At 44.8% G+C, this 19,662-nt stretch overlaps 1 protein-coding gene across 4 annotated transcripts in view; it reads right to left on the reverse strand.

The window, feature by feature from the left end:
• Positions 1–19,662, reverse strand: part of CDK12 (cyclin dependent kinase 12) — an 87,987-nt gene that overhangs the window by 35,418 nt on the left and 32,907 nt on the right. For all 4 annotated transcript variants that reach the window (XM_073005346.1, XM_008012866.3, XM_008012867.3 and 1 more), the window contains exons 4-7: positions 18,787–18,926; positions 17,008–17,178; positions 9,415–9,604; positions 351–407 (exon numbers count right to left, since the gene is read on the reverse strand). In XM_073005346.1, coding sequence (XP_072861447.1) covers positions 351–407; positions 9,415–9,604; positions 17,008–17,178; positions 18,787–18,926 — 558 coding nt within the window. The remainder of the gene's footprint in view (positions 1–350; positions 408–9,414; positions 9,605–17,007; positions 17,179–18,786; positions 18,927–19,662) is intronic.

Consider the following 19,662-nt stretch of genomic DNA (forward strand, 5'->3'; position numbering starts at 1 on the left):
AAAAAAAAAAAAAAGATTATTGGCTGGATGTGGTGGCTCACGTCTGTAATCCCAGCACTTTGGGAGGCTGAGGCAGGCAGGTAGCTTGAGCCCAGGAGTTCAATACTACCCTGGGCAACATAGCAAAATCCTGTCTCTAGTAAAAATACAAAAATTAGCCAGGTGTGATGGTACCCACCTATGGTCCCAGCTACTTGTGAGATTAGGGTGGGAGAATCACCTGAGCCCACAGAGGTTGAGGCTGCAGTGAGCTGAGATCAAGCCATGCACTCCAGCCTGAGCAACAGAGTAAGACCCTGCCTCAAAAAAACAAACCTTATTCCCCACATGTAATTTTATTAATGCCTTACCTCTCTTCAGAGTTATAGAGCCGAGCAAGTCCAAAATCTGCTAGTTTGATTTGCCCACTGTAAAACAAAAAACAATTATTTTCATAAGCAATAGCAGTGGCCTCCAAAATACACCTGAAAAGTCATGCGCCAAGTTAGGAGCTAAAGGAATTACAAAAATAAATTTTAACTTCTGCTCTCTTCTTTCTACTCTTTTCTCTTTCTTTTTAAAAAATTTCATACAATACCCAGTTCATGGTTACTTCTACTCTTAACACTCAATCCCCCTAATTAAACCTTTTTTGACTACTTCAATTATAATGCCTTAGGCTTTTAAAAGAAACAAACTATTATTACATTTTCTGAATTTGACTCCTTAGCTAAGTTTATTTCATGGTAAACAACAGTACCTAGAACCTGCTAGATTAAATACTTATTGTTGGGAAAAAAAGAAATGAGCTGTTCTAGATTGAGAAAGATTTAAGAGGGCAAACAGACTGGGCATGGTGGCTCACACCTGTAATCCCAGAACTTTGGGAGGCCACTGCACTCCAGCCTGGGCAACAGAGCAAGACCCTATCTCTGAAAAAACAAGCAAAGAAACCCAGTTTCCTGGGCCCCATTCTTAAGAGATGCTGACTCAGTAGAACGTGGCTCATGAATCTGCATTTCTAGCAGGCCCATATGTGATGCTAATGCAGGTGGCCTGAGAATCAGGCTTTGAGAATCACTTCAAGGAGATCCCAACCATGTTTCACTCTGCTCAGTAATTTTTTTTTTTTTTTTTTTTGAGACAGAGTCTCACTCTATCACTCAGGCTGGAGTGCAGGGGTGCAACTGTGGCTCACTGCAGCCTTGATGATCTCCCGGGTTCAAGTGATTCTCTAGCCTCAGCCTCCCGAGTAGCTGGGACTACAGGCATGCACCAATATGCTCAGCTAATTATTTTATTGTTTTGTAGAGACAGAGTTCCCCTGTGTTGCCCAGACTGGTCTTAAATTCCTGTGCTCAAGTGATCCTCCCTCCTCAGCCTCCCAAAGGGCTGGAAGTACAGGCATGGGCCACCATGACTGGCCTCTGCTCAGTATTCTATCCTTGACAGTGATATAAAGGAATTTTTTTTTTTTTTTTTAAGTTCCAGGGTACATGTGCAGGTTTGTTACACAGGTAAATGTGTGCCATGGTGGTTGGCTGCACCTCTTGACCCATCACCAAAGTATTAAGCCCAGCAAGCATTGGCTATTTTTCCTGATGCTCTCTCTCCTCCTGCATGAAGGAATAATTTTGAAAACTGCAAGGCAAAATGTTGGGAATCTATTTAAAAACTATTTATTCATTGGAGGGGGTGGACAATGCAAAAAAACCCAACTACTATTTATTGACTACTTTGGATTAATGATAATTATCTAAATTCATGTAACCTCCTTAGTCATATTTATAGCCTTCCAACCTCTTAGGGCATGAAAAGCCAGCTCACTCTCTTACAGGAAGCTGGTGTAGGTGTCTAATAGCTCAGATCAGGCAAAAAAATGAGATACAGATTGCGCATCCAAATCCAAAAATCTGAAATCCAAAATTTTTCAGAACCTTTTCCCCCCATCTTTGTCTGAAGCAAAATCTGAAACTTTTTGAGTGCCAACATGATACTCAAAGGATATACTCACTGGAACATTTCAGATTTGGGATGTTCAGAACCAGTAAATATAATGTAAATATTCCAAAATCTAAAAAAATCTGAAATCCAAAAGAATTCTCGTCTCAAGCACAGGGGATACTCAATATGTAGTACAGAAAAAAGGCCAAGAGGTGCTCCCCAAGATATGAACATGGGACAATATTAAAACAAGGTAACTACCAGCAACAAACTTCTACATTAAATCAATGCTTATTCCTAGTCAAGTTAAAGGTACCTTATCCATTTGCCCCAAACACCATTACATTAAGTTCAATATAAGCAAATTGTGAGAAAAGCAGAAAGAAATAGTTAACTTATATTGAGACAAAGATGATTCCTCAAATTACTTGGCATCCTTACTCTGAAAGTCTGAGACAATTCAAGATTCAAGGCACATAGTATGACTGAAAGGTAAAATGGAAATGGATATATAGTTACAGAAATCAGGGTAGACCTGAATATCACCTGCATCTAACATATTTCCTGCCTGGCTCACACTAGGTACTAAATAAATGTTTATTAAATGAATTTAGTCTGCTATAGAACCTGTTGATAGCACTTTTTTTTTTTTTTTTTTTTAAAGACTGAGTTTCACTCTTGTTGCCCAGCCTGGAGTGCAATGGCGCTATCTCAGCTCACTTGCAACCTCTGCCCCCCGAATGGCTGGGATTATAGGCATGCACCACCACTCATGGCTAATTTTGTAGTTTTAGTAGAGATGGCGTTTCTCCATGTTGGTTAGGCTGGTCTTGAACTCCCTACCTCAGGTGATCCACCTGCCTTGGCCTCCCAAAGTGCTGGGATTACAGGCATAAGCCACCACGCCAGGCCGCTGATAGCACTTTTACTGACTCCTGCTTTTCCTTACAACTAAACCATTAAGGTGATTCACTATGAAGTGTGGAAGTATTGGTAACTTTTTGCAATATAAAATAGAACAGGCTGGGTGCAGTGGCTCACGCCTGTAGTCCCAACACTTTGGGAGACCGAGGCAGGCGGATCATTTGAGTCAGGAGTTTGAGACCACCCTGGTGAAACCCCCGTCTCTACTAAAAATACAAAAATCAGATGGGCGTGGCAGTAGACACCTATAGTCCTAGCCACTTGGGAGGCTGAGGCGGGAGAATCACTTGAACCCGGGAGGCCGAGGTTGCAGTGAGCCGAGATTGTGCCACTGCACTCCAGCCTGGGTGACACAGCGAGACTCCATCTCAAAAAATAAAATACAAAATAAATAAATAAAATAAAATAAAATACAAAAGAAGTGGCATCATATTGTTTGTCCTGTCTCAAAGGAATAAGATGAATACAGAAATATGTGGAGAATTCTTTCTGAGACCATGGTTTAACATTTTTGCCTTTTGACAAGACCTTCAAGTACACAGTGCCTCCACTCACTCCCAGTTCAGCCCTCTCTCACATAATACTTCCTTCCCTTGCCTGCCTGGACCCCTTGGTTAGTTAACCAAACTACTGTCTTCCTGGTTCCCTTAGCTTGTGATATAGCTAATCCATAAGTCCCTAATTCTGGATCATTAGAAAATCTGCCTTTTCTGCTCTACCTAGAGAGCTGAACACAAGTGCAAAAAATAAAAATCATATAACTGGCCGGGCGTGGTGGCTCACACCTGTAATCCTAGCACTTTAGGAGGCTGAGGTGGGTGGATCACTTGAGGTCAGAGGTTTGAGACGCAGCCTGGCCAACATGGTGAAACCCCGTCTCTAAAAATACAAAAATTAGCCAGGTGTGGTGGCATGCGCCTGTAGTCCCAACTACTCGGAAGGCGGAGGCAGGAGAACTGCTTGAACCCAGGAGGCAGAGGTTGCAGTGAGCCGAGATAGCGCCACTGCACTCCAGCCTGGGTGACAGAGTGAGACTCCATCTCAAAAAAAATAAAAATAAAAAATCATATAATCATATTGTATGGTGCCACTGCAAAATGTGTGACTTCCTCTCTCTGTTAATTCCTGAATGCTACTGATTAGTCCTTTTACTTGCCTGTAATCAGTAACTTCCATTCAGCATGGCTGTCATTACAGACCTTTGGCATTCTCCTTAATGCTCTAATCCATCCCCTATCCTCTTACACTTACTTAATAAAAATGACCTTTTTCAATGAAAAAATTAAAGTCATTAGGTGAGAGGTACTTAATATCCTACCTTTTTCCAGTAAACCTACTTCCATCTATAATCTTACTTTCCTCTTTCCTTTTTTTTTTTTTTTTTTGAGACGGAGTCTCGCTCTGTCGCCCAGGCTGGAGTGCAGTGGCGCAATCTCGGCTCACTGCAAGCTCCGCCTCCCGGGTTCACGCCATTCTCCTACCTCAGCCTCCCCAGTAGCTGGGACTACAGGCGCCCGCCACTGCGCCCGGCTAATTTTTTTATATTTTTTAGTAGAGACGGGGTTTCACCATGGTCTCGATCTCCTGACCTTGTGATCCGCCCGCCTCGGCCTCCCAAAGTGCTGGGATTACAGGCGTGAGCCACCGCGCCCGGCTCCTCTTTCCTTTTAATTACAGTTATCCCTCAGTATATCTATGGGATTGGTTCCAAGACTCCCATATATACCAAAATTCAAGCAAACTCAAGTCCTGCAGTAGGTTTTACAGAACCAGCATATATGAAACACTGGTACTCCATATACACAAGTTTGATATACTGCAAACATTGTTTTTTATTTGTCTTTGGTTGGATAAAAATCTGTGTATAAGTGGACATGCCACAGTTGAAACCCGCGTTGTTCAAGGTTCAACGATACATAAAAAGTATGTCAATCTCTTTTCTTGACCAAGGGTAATCAATCCCTCCACCTGTGGCCTCGATCCCATCTATTCTAGAACCTTGCTCCTTTAAATTATTTTGGTTCTTTGCCAAATCTTTTTTATTTTTTTATTTTTTTATTTTTTTTTGAGATGGAATCTCGCTCTGTCACCAGGGTGGAGTGCCGTGGCGCGATCTCAGCTCACTGCAACCTCCGCCTCCCAGGTTCAAACGATTCTCCTGCCTCAACCTCCTGAGTAGCTGGGACTACAGGTATGTGCCTCCACATCCAGTTTGTTTTTGTATTTTCAGTAGAGATGGGGTTTCACCATGTTGGACAGGATGGTCTCAATCTCTTGACCTCGTGATCCGCCCACCTTGGCCTCCCAAAGTGCTGGGATTACAGGTGTGAGCCACCACACCCGGCCTTTTTTTTTTTTCCGAGACGGAGTCTTGCTCTGTTGCCAGGCTGGAGTGCAGTGGCGCGATCTCACCTCACTGCAACCTCCGTCTCCCAGGTTCAAGTGATTCCCCTGCCTCAGCCTCCCAAGTAGCTGGGATTACAGTCACGTGCCACCGCACCCAGCTAATTTTTTGTATTTTAGTAGAGACAGGGCTTTACCATGTTGAGCAAGATGATCTCGATCTCCTGACCTCGTGATCCGCCCACCTCGGCCTCCCAAAGTGCTGGGATTACAGGCGTGAGCCACTGTGCCCAGCCCCCAAATCTTTAACTGCTCCCTTTGTACAGATATTCTCTCTCCTTAGCATTTTTTTTTTTTTTTGAGACAGGGTCTTGCTCTGTCACCCAGGCTGGAGTGCAGTGGTGGAATCTCTGCGTCCCAGGTTCAAGCAATTCTCATGCCTTGGCCTCCTGGGCCTGGGATGGGATTAGAGGCGTGCACCACCAAGCTCAGCTAATTTTAGTAGTTTTAGTAGAGACAGAGTTTTGCTATGTTGGCCAGGCTGGTCTCGAACTCCTAGCATCAAGTGACCTGCCCAGCTCAGCCTCCCAAAGTGTTAGGATTTCACATGTGAGCCACCATGTTGGCCTCCCCTTAGCATTTAAATATATTCAAATATCTGCCATCCTTAAAATTAAAAATTAAAGACACCCCCTACCACTACCTTCTCATTAATTGTGCTACTCATCCCCTTACTCCACACTAATATCACTACTGACCTTTTAATTTTCAGATTCTCTTATAATTTGCCTGCATCATCTGACATCAATGATCACTCCCTTCTTAAACTTGCCTATCCTGCATTCATATTTTCCTTATTTTCTTCCTATCTCTCTGACAATTTCTCTTGGGTGACATTTCTGACATTATTTTCTATGCTTGGTAACTACCAAATCTGTACTGGTAGTTTGGAATTCCCAAATGACCATATGCTATTAAATATCACTACCCTGGATATATAAAAGACATATCCAAAAGAGATTTGCCTGTTACCCCATCCATCCTACTCTTCCGTCTTCCTTGTATTGGCTAGTAGTGCCACCCATCTAGATAGTTTTTCAAGTCAGAAACCTGTGAGTGATCTTACTTTCTCTAATTCACTATCTACCATTCACTCATTCAACCAAAGTCTACAGATCTACTGAGTCCATCCCTTCTAGTAGTGTCTGGGTTATTTCAAGCACTGACCATTTCATACAAAGTTCTTAGAGGGTCTCTCTGCCTCCAGTTTATGAGCATAAAGTGATAATTTGGCGACCTTTCCAAAACAGAAGACTGACTGCGTCTCTCTTCTATATAAAATGATTTGGTCTCATTTATACTTTGTAATTAAAATATAATGAACATCAAGGAATCCAACTCTGGTCTTCTCTCTCTTGCCAACTGTTCTCTCTCTTCCTTGCCCAGCTGACAACCCTTCACCGTTTTCTCCAGGCCGTCTCACCCAGAGGTCTGAGTAGACACAGCTAAGTGGGTAAGGGAAGAGGCTGGATGGATCAGGCTAGACCATGGGATTCCTGTATCCTGCCTAGCAACCTGAGGAGGAAATTCAATTTAGTCTGGGACCTCATCAGCTTTCTAACTCTGGAAAGTCAGGAAGAAAAAGGGGCCTTACCCACCAGAAAGGACACCAAACGGACCTGCAATTATTCCCTGCTTTGAGACATCTCCTCATGGAGGAGTAAAGGGAACAGCAGAAAGTATATTATACTATAGGCCAGAAGTTCTTAATGCATTATTTATTATAGATGGAGAGTCACCAACCTCCAACTTTACTAGGAATTATGAGTCAGAGAAAGCAACATAAAGAAATACTCTTGGCCGGGCGCGGTGGCTCACACCTGTAATCCCAGCACTTTGGGAGGCCGAGATGGGTGGATCACGAGGTCAGGAGATCGAGACCATTCTGGCTAACACAGTGAAACCCCATCTCTACTAAAAATACAAAAAGTAAGCCAGGCATGGTGGTGGGCACCTGTAGTCCCAGCTACTCGCGGAGGCTGAGGCAGGAGAATGGTGGGAACCTGGGAGGCAGAGCTTGCAGTGGGCCGAGATCGCGCCACTGCACTCCAGTCTGGGCGACAGAGCCAGACTCCTTCTCAAAAAAAAAAAAAAAAAAAGAAATACTCTTTTGGCCGGACACAGTGGCTCACGCCTGTAATACCAGCACTTTGGGAGGCTAAGGCGGGCAGATCACTTGAGGTCAGGAGTTCAAGACCAGCCTGGCCAATATGGTGAAACCCCATCTCTACTAAAAAAAGAAAAATTAGCTGGGCATGGTGGCGGACACCTGTAATCCCAGCTACTTAGGAGGCTGAAGCAGGAGCATCGCCTGAACCCAGGAGTTGGAGGTTGCAGTGAGATCCTGCCATTGAACTCTAGCCTGGGCGACAGAGTGATTAGACTCAGTCTAAGATTATTTCTTTTTTTGAGATGGAGTCTTGCTCTGTCGCCCAGGCTGGAATGATCTCGCCTCACTGCAACCTCCACCTCCTGGGTTCAAGTTATGCTGATCCTTGTCAAATACAGATAAAGTTTAAGTTCCTCAGTGGGGCATACAAGATCCATAAATGGGCTCCATGTAACTATCCAGCTTCATCTCTTGGCCATTACGTGCTTCCCTCTTCTTACTCTAGAAATACTGACCTGTTTACAGGTTTCCAGACATAACGTGTTATTTTCACGTTTATGTGCTTTTGTGGCATGCAGCTTCTTCTGCCTAGAAATTTGATCACCCACTATCAGTTTTTCAGATAAATTCTTATTCATTCCTCAAGGATACATCTTTCCAGATACTCTCAAATTCAAAGGGAAAAAAAATTGAGCTTAATAAAAGTTTACTGAACTGAGTAATTTATTTCTCCTGCAAAAGTTTTGAGTTCCAGTGTTCAGTCATCGCACGTGAGCCTTTTAGAGCTAAAATCTGGAAAGTCCCAGGAAACCATGCAAGATTGGTTATTTTACATCATAAAAAGAGGAAATGTGTCATAATCTTTCCTTTTTCCTATATAATGTCTGCCAGATAAAACTGAACCGAAATGTTTAAAACAATGAGTCAATCAGACAAAAATAGAGGTAACCAACCTAATTACCTAAAGAACTAAACACTTGCCTGATTTAAATGGTACCAGATTTGTTCTTTATTCCTCAGCAAGTAGGCTGTTAAAAAAACTAGTGTGTCAGGGCCAGACGCAGTGGCTCACACCTGTAATCCCAGCACTTTGGGAGGCCGAGGCGGGCGGATCACAAGGTCAGGAGATCGAGACCATCCTGGCTAACACGGTGAAACCCCATCTCTACTAAAAATACAAAAAATCAGCTGGGCGTGGCAACGGGCGCCTGTAATCCCAGCTACTTGGGAGGCTGAGGCAGGAGAATGGCGTGAACCCAGGAGGCAGAGCTTGAGGTGAGCTGAGACCATGCCACTGCACTCCAGCCTGGGCGACAGAGCGAGACTCTGTCTCAAAAACAAACAAACAAAAAAACTAGTGTGCCGGGTGCGGTGGCTCACATCTGTAAACCCAGCACTTTAGGAGGCCAAGGCGGGTGGATCACAAGGTCAGGAGTTCGAGACCAGCCTGGCCAATATAGTGAAACCCCATCTCTACTAAAAATACAAAAATTAGCTGAGCATGGTGCTGGGTGCCTGTAATCCCAGCTACTCGGGAGGCTGAGGCAGGAGAATCACTTGAACCTGGGAAGTGGAGGTTGCAGTGAGCTGAGATCACACCACTACACTCCAGCCTGAACAACAAGAGTGAAACTCCGTCTCAAAAAAAACCTACTATGCATAATACTTCTGATATTACCAATGCAGTATAGGCAAATAAACAGAAAAGAAGAAAGCAGATAATAAAAAACTTCTGATGAATTAACACCTGTTCATCACCAGATTCCTGCCTGTTTACACTATTAAAACCTATGAGTAAGTACTGGGCAGAAAAGGCCAATCACCAACTGCACATCAATGTCTACTCAGAAAGTTGGTAACTGAGAAAGGCTCAAGAACAGCTGAAGGAGCAGGCATGTTTCTCCCACGCTAAACATAGGGAATATCACTAAAAACTCAATGTGTGTGTGAATACTGCACTATTAGGTCTAATTATAATACCAATTAACCATTTGAAACTAAAAAGGTCAGAGGAGAAGAGGAAAGAGATTAATCTTATTTGGTTACTATGTTACCTGTTATTCAGCAAAATGTTAGAACACTTAATATCCCGATGCAGGAAATTCTTTTTGTGACAGTAATCCAATCCTTCCATTAGCTGTTTCATGAACGACTTGATATGGTCTTCAGAAAAGTGCACCAAACCAGATTCTAGCAGTCCCATTAAGTCATGGTCCATATACTCAAACACAAGGTAAAAGGCACCTACATAAGACGAAAAAAAATTAAAAACAAGAAAAAAAAAGAATGCTGAAGTAACAATGCCTCAATCCTAATATAATTTTGGAGTTGACCATAGACTGTCTAGAAAAAACCCTTGAATTTTATAGATGAAGAAACTGAAACTAAGAGTAGTTGAATAATTAGCCCTTCCTAATAATAAATAACGGAGCTAACATTTGAATTAATCTTCTGTGGCTGGGCGCGGTGGCAGATGCCTGTAATCTCAGCACTTTGGGAGGCCAAGGAGGGCAGGTCACTTGAGGTCAAGAGTTCAACACCAGCCTGCCCAACATGGTGAAACCCCATTTCGACTCAAAAAAAAAAAAAAACAAAAATTAGTTGGGCATGGATGGCACGTGCCTATAATCCTAGCTACTTGGGAGGCTGAGGCGGGAGAATCACTTGAACCCAGGAGCTGGAGGTTGTAGTGAGCTAAGATGGTGCCACTGCATTCCAGCCTGGGTAACAAAGCAAGACTCCTTCTCAAAAAAAAAAAAAAAAAAAAGAGGGCCGGGCGTGGTGGCTCACACCTGTAATCCCAAGCACTTTGGGAGGCCGAGATGGGCGGATCACGAGGTCAGGAGATCAAGACCATCCTGGCTAACACAGTGAAACTCCATCTCTACTAAAAATACAAAAAATAAGCCAGGCGTGGTGGCGGGCACCTGTAGTCCCAGCTACTCACGGAGGCTGAGGCAGGAGAATGGTGGGAACCTGGGAGGCGGAGCTTGCAGTGAGCTGAGATCGCACCACTGCACTCCAGCCTGGGTGACAGAGCCAGACTCCTTCTCAAAAAAAAAAAAAAAAAAAAAAAAAAAAGGAATTAATCTTCTGATTCCTAGTCTAGTACTGTATGGACTACTCACCTCTTCGTGGGGGCAACTGTCCTGATCAGGTTGCATTACTAGGCTGTTTTTTTTTTTTTTTTTTTTTTTTTTGAGACAGAGTCTCAGTCTGTCGCCCAGGCTGGAGTACAGTGGCCAGATCTCAGCTCACTGCAAGCTCCACCTCTCGGGTTTACGTCATTCTCCTGCCTCAGCCTCCCAAGTAGCTGGGACCACAGGTGCCCACCACCTCACTCGGCTAGCTTTTTGTATTTTTTAGTAGAGACAGGGTTTCACCGTGTTAGCCAGGATGGTCTCGATCTCCTGACCTTGTGATCCACCTGTCTCGGCCTCCCAAAGTGCTGGGATTATAGGCTTGAGCCACCACGCCCGGCCGGCTGTTTTTTTAAGATAGACTCTCACTCTGCCACCCATGCTGGAGTGTGGTGGCACTATCTCAGCTCACTGCAACCTCCGTCTCCTGGGTTCAAGCCATTCTCCTGCCTCAGCTTCCCATGTAGCTGGGATTACAAGCATGCGCCACCAAGTCCCGGTTAATTTTTATATTTTGAGTAGAGACGAGATTTCACCATGTTGGTCAGGCTGGTCTCAAACTCCCGACCTCAGGTGACCCGCCCACCTGGGCTTCCCAAAGTGTTCAGATTACAGGCGTCAGCCACCACACTCAGCCTTTTTATATCTTTTTTTGAGACAGAGTCTCATTCTGTTGCCCAGGATGGAGCGCAGTGGCATGATCATGACTCACTACAGCCTCAAACTCCTGGGCTCAAGCAAATCTTCCACCTCAGCCTCTCATGTAGCTGGGAATACAGGCACACGCCGCCACACCCAGTTAATGTTTTTCACTTTCTGTAGAGACAGGGTCTTGCTATGGTACCCAGGTTGGTCTCTAACTCTTCGGCTCAGGCAATCCTTCCATCCCAACATCCCAAAGTGCTGAGGTTAGAGGCATAAACCACTGTGCTCAGCCTGTCTTATTAGACTTTAATGACCTAAGTCAGTTAGCAAATTACAGACCTTAGACCAGAGCCAGCCTGCTGCTTGTTGCTGTAAATGAAGTTGCATTTGTAACACAACCATGCCCATTAGTTACATATTATTGATGACTATTTTGTAAAGGTTTTTATACAAGTTAACAGGACTCAATATGCCAGGGACAGCATAATAAATGTGTTATAAATTATTAGTGAAATTCATAGTACTGGCCGGGCGTGGTGGTTCACGCCTATAATTCCAGCACTTTGGGAGGCCAAGGCAGGAGGACTGCCTGAGGTCAGGAGTTCGAGACCAACCTGGCCAACATGGTGAAACCCCATCTCTACTAAAAAAAAATACAAAAATTAGCCAGGCATGATGGCAGGCGCCTATAATTCCAGCTACACGGGAGGCTAAGGCAGGAGAATCGCTTGAACTCAGGAGGCAGAGGTTGCAGTGAGCCAAGACTGCAACACTGCACTTCAGCCCGGGCAACAAGAGCAAAACTCCACCTCAAGAAAGAAAAAAAAAAAAAAGAGGCTGGGTGTGGTAGTTCATGCCTGTAATCCCGGCACTTTTGGAGGCCAAGGTGGGCAGATCACTTGAGGTCAGGAGTTCGAGACAAGCTTGGCCAACATGGTGAAACCCTAACTGCTAAAAATACAAAAATTACCTGGGCATGGTGGCATGCACCTGTAATTCCAACTACTCAGGGAGGCTGAGGCATGAGAATTGCTTGAACCTGGGAGGCGGAGGTTGCAGTGAGCCAAGACAGCGGCACTGCACTCCAGCCTGGGCGAAAAGAGCAAGATTCCGTCTCAAAAAAAAAGAAAGGAAAAAAATAAAATCGTAGTATTTAAAAATTGAGAGAAAAATGAATCAACGAATTCAATCCCTTAAATTTGGGGCTGTGTTCAGTGACTTATGCCTGTAATCCCCACATTTTGAGGAGCTGAGGTGAGAGGATTGCCTGAGCTTTGGAAACCAGACTGGGCAAAATAGTGAGACACCATCTCCACAAAAAAATTTATAAATTAGCTAGGTGTGATGGTGCTTGCCTGTATTCCTGGACACTTGGGAGGCCGAAGCAAGAGAATCATATGAGCCCAGGAGTTCGAGGCTACAATAAGCTGTGACTGCACCAATGTACTCGAGCCTGGGTGAGAAAGCAAGATTCTGTCTACAAAAAACGAAAAAAAAAGAAGTATGGCCAGGCGTGGTGGCTCACGCCTGTAATCCCAGCACTTTGGGAGGCCGAGGTGGGCAGATCACTTGAGGTCAGGAGTTTGAAACCAGCCTGGCCCACACGGTGAAACCCGATCTCTACTAAAAACACAAAACAGCCGGGCGTGGTGGCGCACACTTGTAATCCCAGCTACTTGGGAGGCTGAGGCAGGAGAATGGCTTGAACCCAGGAGGTGGAAATTGCAGTGAGCCGAGATCATGCCACTGTACTCCAGCCTGGCCAACACAGCAAGACTCCATCTCAAAAAAAAGAGAGAAAAAAAAAAAGTATCTTGGAGAGATTTAGTTAAGACCTCAAATTAATAAGAAAAACACTAAAATTGCAAAAAATACGTAGGCAAAGGACACCTCAAAAAAGAAACCACGTATGTTGGCTAATGCCTATAACCCCAGCAATTTAGGAGGCCAAAGCAAGAGGACTGCTTGAGGCCCAAAGTTCAAGACCAGGCTGGGTTGGCCAGGTGCAGTGGCTCACACCTGTAATACCGCACTATGGGAAGCCAAGACAGAAGGATCACAAGGTCAGGAGATCGAGACCATCCTGGCTGACACAGTGAAACCCCGTCTCTACTAAAAATACAAAAAAATGAGCCAGACGTGGTGGTGGGCGCCTGTAGTCCCAGCTACTTGGGAGGCTGAGGCAGGAGAATGGCGTGAACCTGGGAGGCGGAGCTTGCAGTGAGCAGAGATCATGCCACTGCACTCCAGCCTGGGCGACAGAGCGAGATGTCTCAAAAAAAAAAAAAAAAAAAAAGACCAGGCTGGGCAACACAGCAAAATCCTGTTTCTACCAAAATTTTTAAAAATCAGCCAGGAGTGCTGTCTAGTCCTAGTTACTTGGGAGGGTGAGTCAGGAGGATCACTTGAACCCAGGAGTTCAGTTACAGTGAGCTGTGATCATGTCACTGCACTGCAGCCTGGGTGACAGAGCAAGATTCTGTCTCCAAAAACAAAAAAAGAGAGAAAGAGAGAGGGAGAGAAAGTAAAAGTAGTAACACAGAGAAAACCCAAAATATTAGGAATATAATCCAAAGTGACATTGGCTGGGTGCGGTGTCTGTAATCCCAGCACTTTAGGAGGCTAAGGTGAGCAGACCGCTTGAGCCCAGGAGTTAGAGACCTGCCTGGGCAACATAGAGAGATCCCGTTTCTACTAAAAATATAAAAAATCAGCTGGATGTGGTGGTGCATGCCTGTTGTCCCAGCTAATCAGGAGGCTGAGGCATGGAGAATCACTTGAGTCTAGAGGTTGAGGATGTAATGAGCTATGATCACCACTGTACTCCAGCCTGGGTGACACACTGAGACTCTGTCTCAAAAAATAAAAATTAAATTAAAATAATATATAAAATAATAATATCATACTTAACCTATCCAGATGACAATTTTTTTTTTGGAGACAGGGTCTTGATCTATTGCCCAGGCTCAAGTACAGCGACACTATCTCGGCTCACTGCAACCTCTGCCTCCCGGGTTCAAGCAATTCTCCTGTCTCAACCTTCCCAGTAGCTGGGATTAAAAGTGCCCAGCACCATGCCCAGTGAATTTTTGCTTTTTTAGTAGAGGGGTGTTTCACCACGTTGGCCAGGCTTGTCTCAAACTCCTGACTTCAGGTGATCCACCTGCCTTGGCCTCCCAAAGTACTGGGATTATAGGCATGAGCAACCACACCTAGCCCAGATGACAATTTTTAAAAAAGATATACTTGGCCGGGTACACTGGCTCACACCTGTAATCCCAGCACTTTGGGGGGCCGAGGTGGGCGATCACCTGGGGTCAGGAATTTGAGACCATCCCAGCCAAATGGCAAAATCTTGTCTCTAATAAAAATACAAAAATTAGCTGGCAGTGGTGGCGTGTGCCTGTAATCCCACCTACTCCAAAGGCTGAAGCAGGAGAATCACTTGAACCCAGGAGGCAGAGGTTGCAGTGAGCCGAGATTGTGTCGCTGTACTGCATCACTGCACTTGAGCCTGGGCGACAGAGTGAGACTCCTTCTCAAAATTAAAAAAAAAAAAGATATACTCAATGTTGGGGATGATACACTGAGATGGACACCCACTGGACATACTATTTTTCTTAAAAGGAATCTGACATTAAATATGAAAATCCATTTGACCAAATAACTCTTACATCAAAAATGCTATACAATGAAAATAAATCATAATGCAAAGATTTATGCAGAAAGATACTCAAGGCATTTCTATTATGTTTTTGGGGTTTTTTTTTTGAGACAGAGTTTTGCTTTTGTCACCCAGGCTGGAGTGCAATGGTGTGATCTCGACTCACTGCAACCTCTGCCTACCGGGTTCAAATGATTCTCCTGCCTCAGCCTCCCAAGCAGCTGAAGATTACAGGTGCTTGCCACCATGCCCAGCTAAATATTGTATTTTTAGTAGAGATGGGGTTCACCATCTTGGCCAGGCTGGTCTCGACCTCCTGACCTCAGGTGATCAACCCGACTCGGCCTCCCAAAGTGTTGGGATTACAGGGGTAAGTCACTGCACCTGGCCTATTTTTTTTATTTTTTAATTGAAAATTGGCAACCAATTGCTCAACAGGGACTGGTAAATTTGGGTTCATGTTTATGCATAGCCATTAAAATGTGTTAAAGATATGAGAAATTGCTTATGACAACACTAAATAACCTTTATAATAATTGCTTATTATACAACACTAAATAACGTTTGATCTTAGCTTTGTTAAAATAAATACAGTAGGCCGGGCGCGGTGGCTCAAGCCTGTAATCCCAGCACTTTGGGAGGCCGAGACGGGCGGATCACGAGGTCAGGAGATCGAGACCATCCTGGTTAACATGGTGAAACCCCGGGCCGGGCGCGGTGGCTCAAGCCTGTAATCCCAGCACTTTGGGAGGCCGAGACGGGCGGATCACAAGGTCAGGAGTTCGAGACCATCCTGGCTAACACGGTGAAACCCCGTCTCTACTAAAAAATACAAAAAAAACTAGCCGGGCGAGGTGGCGGGCGCCTGTAGTCCCGGCTACTCGGGAGGCTGAGGCAGGAGAATGGCGTAAAAACCCGGGAGGCGGAGCTTGCAGTGAGCTGAGATCCGGCCACTGCACTCCAGCCTGGGCGATACAGTGAGACTCCGTCTCAAAAAAAAAAAAAAAAAACATGGTGAAACCCCGTCTCTACTAAAAAATACAAAAAACTAGCTGGGCGAGGTGGCGGGCGCCTGTAGTCCCAGCTACTCGGGAGGCTGAGGCAGGAGAATGGCGTGAACCCGGGAGGCGGAGCTTGCAGTGAGCTGAGATCCGGCCACTGCACTCCAGCCTGGGTGACAGAGCGAGACTCCGTCTCAAAAAAAATAAATAAATAAATAAATAAATAAATAAATAAATAAATACAGTAGATATGGTATAAAGTACTAAAAAGCAGGGCTTTCAAAGTACTAAAAGCAGGGCTGAGTGTGGTGGCTCACCCTTGTAATCCCAGCTCTTTGGCAGGCTGAGGCGGATGATTGCCTGAGGTCGGGAGTTCGAGACCAGCCTGGTCAACATGGTGAAACCTGGTCTCTACTAAAATTATAAAAATTAGCTGGGAGTGGTGGCACGTGCCTGTAATCCCAGCTACCCAGCTACCTGGGAGGCTGAGGCAGGAGAATCGCTTGAACCTGGGAAGTGGAGGTTGCAGTAAGCCAAGACAGAGCCAATGCACTCCAGCCTGGGTGAGAGAGTGAAACTCTGTCTAAAAAAAAAAAAAAAAAAAAAAAAGAACTAAAAGCAAATATACCAAAATGTATTAATACTTCAGTGGTTTCCCATGGATGGTGGTAACATATAGGGAGAAAATAGGACATAAACTACTACCATCTTCTCTTTCTTCTTCTATGTTTTCAGTTTTTCCACCAAAGGCATACATGCATCATATCCATTCATTCACTTATTATTTTATAATTAAAAAAACACACACACACACACACACACACGAGGCCAGGCATGGTAGCTCACTCCTGTAATCCCAGCACTTTGGGGGGCCAAGGTGGGCGGATCACCTGAGGTCAGGAGTTTGAGACCAGCTTGACCAACATAGCGAAACCTCCCCCCTCCACTAAATATACAAAAATAAGCCCGGCATGATGGCGCATGCCTGTAATCCCTGCTACTTGGGGGCTGAGGCACAAGAATCACTTAAACCCGAGAGGCAGAGGTTGCAGTGAGCCAACACTGCACAACTGCAATCCAGCCTGGGCGACACTGTGAGACTCTGTCTGACAATAAATAATAAGAAACAAAGAAAAAAAAAAGAAAGGCAAAGATTGAACCAGTCTACCCTGTAAAAATGTGATTCTTTGCTGGTACCTTTATCTTTCTTGAAATCCAGTGCATCTTGTTTATCTGTGACAATTTCCTTCATGTTAACAACACTTCGGTGGATTAACTGACGAAGAATTTTGATTTCACGAATGGCTGTGATTGGGAAGCCCTCTTTCTCATTGTCTAGTCTCACCTTCTTCAGAGCCACTAGTTCTCCTGCCGAAACAAATGTAAACTGTTATTACCAATGAGCATTTTTGGCCACTATTGTGAACCAGCAATATATGCTCTTACTCCAGAAGACAAACTTAGTGCTTACTTTAATGCTTACACACGAGATACTTATACACCTTTAAAAAGTAAACTCTAGGCTGGGTGCAGTGGCTCACACCTGTAATCCCAGCAGGTGGGCGGATCACCTGAGGTCAAGAATTCGAGACCAGTCTAGCCAACGTGGTGAAATCCCGTCTCTACTAAAATACAAAAATTAGCCAGGCATGGTGGTGGATGCCTGTAATCCCAGGTACTCGGGAGGCTGAGACAGGAGAATCGCTTGAACGCAGGAGGCAGAGGTTGCAGTGAGCAGAGGTTGCAGTGAGCTGAGATCGCATCATTGCACTCTACCCTGGGTGACAGGATGACTCCTTCTCAATAAAAAAACAAAAAAGGAAATTCTATATTCCCTTTCTTGGTTTTAATTTTATCTTAAGATATGGATTTTTTTTTTTTTTTTGGAGACAGTCTTGCTCTGTCACCCAGGCTACAGTGCAGTGGCGTGACCTCCGCTCACTGCAACCTCCACCTCCTAGGTTCAAGTGATTCTCCTGCCTCCGCCTCCTGAGTAGCTGGGACTACAGGCGTGTGGCACCATGCCCGGCGAATTTTTTCTATTTTTAGTAGACACGGGGGTTTCACCATGTTAGCCAGGATGGTCTCAATCTCCTGACCTTGTGATCTGCCCACCTGGCCTCCCAAAGCGCTGAAATTATAGGCATGAGTCACCGCACCCAGCTGGAGAGTTTTAAAAATTATAATTATAGTATTCTTTTGGAAACCTTTGATCTACTCAACTTTTGGAGACAAAATTAGAACTAAAAATTTGGCCAGGCATGGTGGCTCACGCCTGTAATCCCAGCACTTAGGGAGGATGAGGTGGGTGGATCATTTCAGGTTAGGAGTTTGAGACCAGCCTGGAGTTCAAGCCTGGCCAACATGGTAAAACTCCATCTCTACTAAAAATACAGAAATTAGCTGGGCTTGGTGGCATGTGCCTATAATGTCAGCTACTCAGGAGGCTGACGCAGGGGTATCACTTGAACCCAGGAGGCAGAGCCTCCAGTGAGCAGAGACTGACCCACTGCACTCTAGCCTGGATGACAGTGCAAGACTCCGTATCAAAAAATAAAAATAAAACAAGGCCCATCGCTCACACCTATAATCCCAGCTCACACCTACAATCCCAGCACTTCGGGAGGCCGAGGCAGACAGACTGCTTGAGGTCAGGAGTTCAAGACCAGCCTGGATGACATAGTGAAACCTTGTCTCTACTAAAAACAACAAAAATTAGTCAGGTGTGGTTGCACATGGTCTGTAATCCCAGTTACTCAGGAGGCTGAGGCAGGAGAATGGCGTGAACCCGGGAGGCGGAGCTTGCAGTGAGATCACACCACTGCACTCCAGCCTGGGGGACAGAGCAAGACTCCGCCTCAAAAAAAAAAAAAAAGAAAAACACGTCAGAATTTACTTTTGCTAAATCCACTTAAGATATTAGGAATGCTAAATTTGTTAACATTCTGACATCTAAAATTTTGTGGCAATATTTACCGGTGTCTTTGTCCTTGGCTTTATATACTTGGCCATAGGTTCCTTCTCCAATAATCCCAATAATGTCAAACTTGTCCACACAGCGTTTCCCCCAGTCGCTTTCTGTTTGTCTTCTTTCTCCATAACGAGGACAACAAATTCTAAAAAGGAAAAACAACAAAACAGTTATTTAAGAAAATGAAGTTGGCCTGGCGTGGAGGCTCACACCTGTAATCCCAGCACTTTGGGAGACTGAGGCAGGCAGATCACGAGGTGAGGAGATCGAGACCACCCTGGCTAACATGGTGAAACCCCGTCTCTACTGAATATACAAAAAATTAGCCGGGCATGGTGGCAGGTGCCTGTAGTCCCAGCTACTCAGGAGGCTGAGGCAGGAGAATTGCTTGAACCCAGGAGGCGGAGGTAACAGTGAGCCAAGGTCATGTCACTGTACTCCAGCCTGGGTGACAGAGCTAGACTCCGACTCAAAAAAAAAGAAAATGAAATCTAGTCAAAGAAAAAGGATTCTTTTATGATGATTTCACTAACTCCTATATCTTTTTTTTTTTTTTTTTGAGATGGAGTCTTGCTCTGTCACGAGCTGAATTTAAAAAGCTTTTATTCTTCCTTAGTACTCTACAGGCAGGCGCCACAACGCCCAGCTAATTTTTGTATTTTCAGTAGAGATGGGGTTTCACCATGTTGGCCAAGATGGTCTCGATCTCTTGACCCTATGATCCGCCCGCCTCGGCCTCCCAAAGTGCTGGGATTACAAGCGTGAGCCACCGCACCCAGCCACTCCTACGGAGTATCTTTTATATATTTTTTACTAAAAAGTCAGAAATTAAACGATATGAAATATATAAAGATGCAGTCGGCCATGGTGGTGGGCACCTG

This window comes from Chlorocebus sabaeus, chromosome 16 (genome assembly GCF_047675955.1).
Source record: "Chlorocebus sabaeus isolate Y175 chromosome 16, mChlSab1.0.hap1, whole genome shotgun sequence".
NCBI lineage: Eukaryota > Metazoa > Chordata > Mammalia > Primates > Cercopithecidae > Chlorocebus > Chlorocebus sabaeus.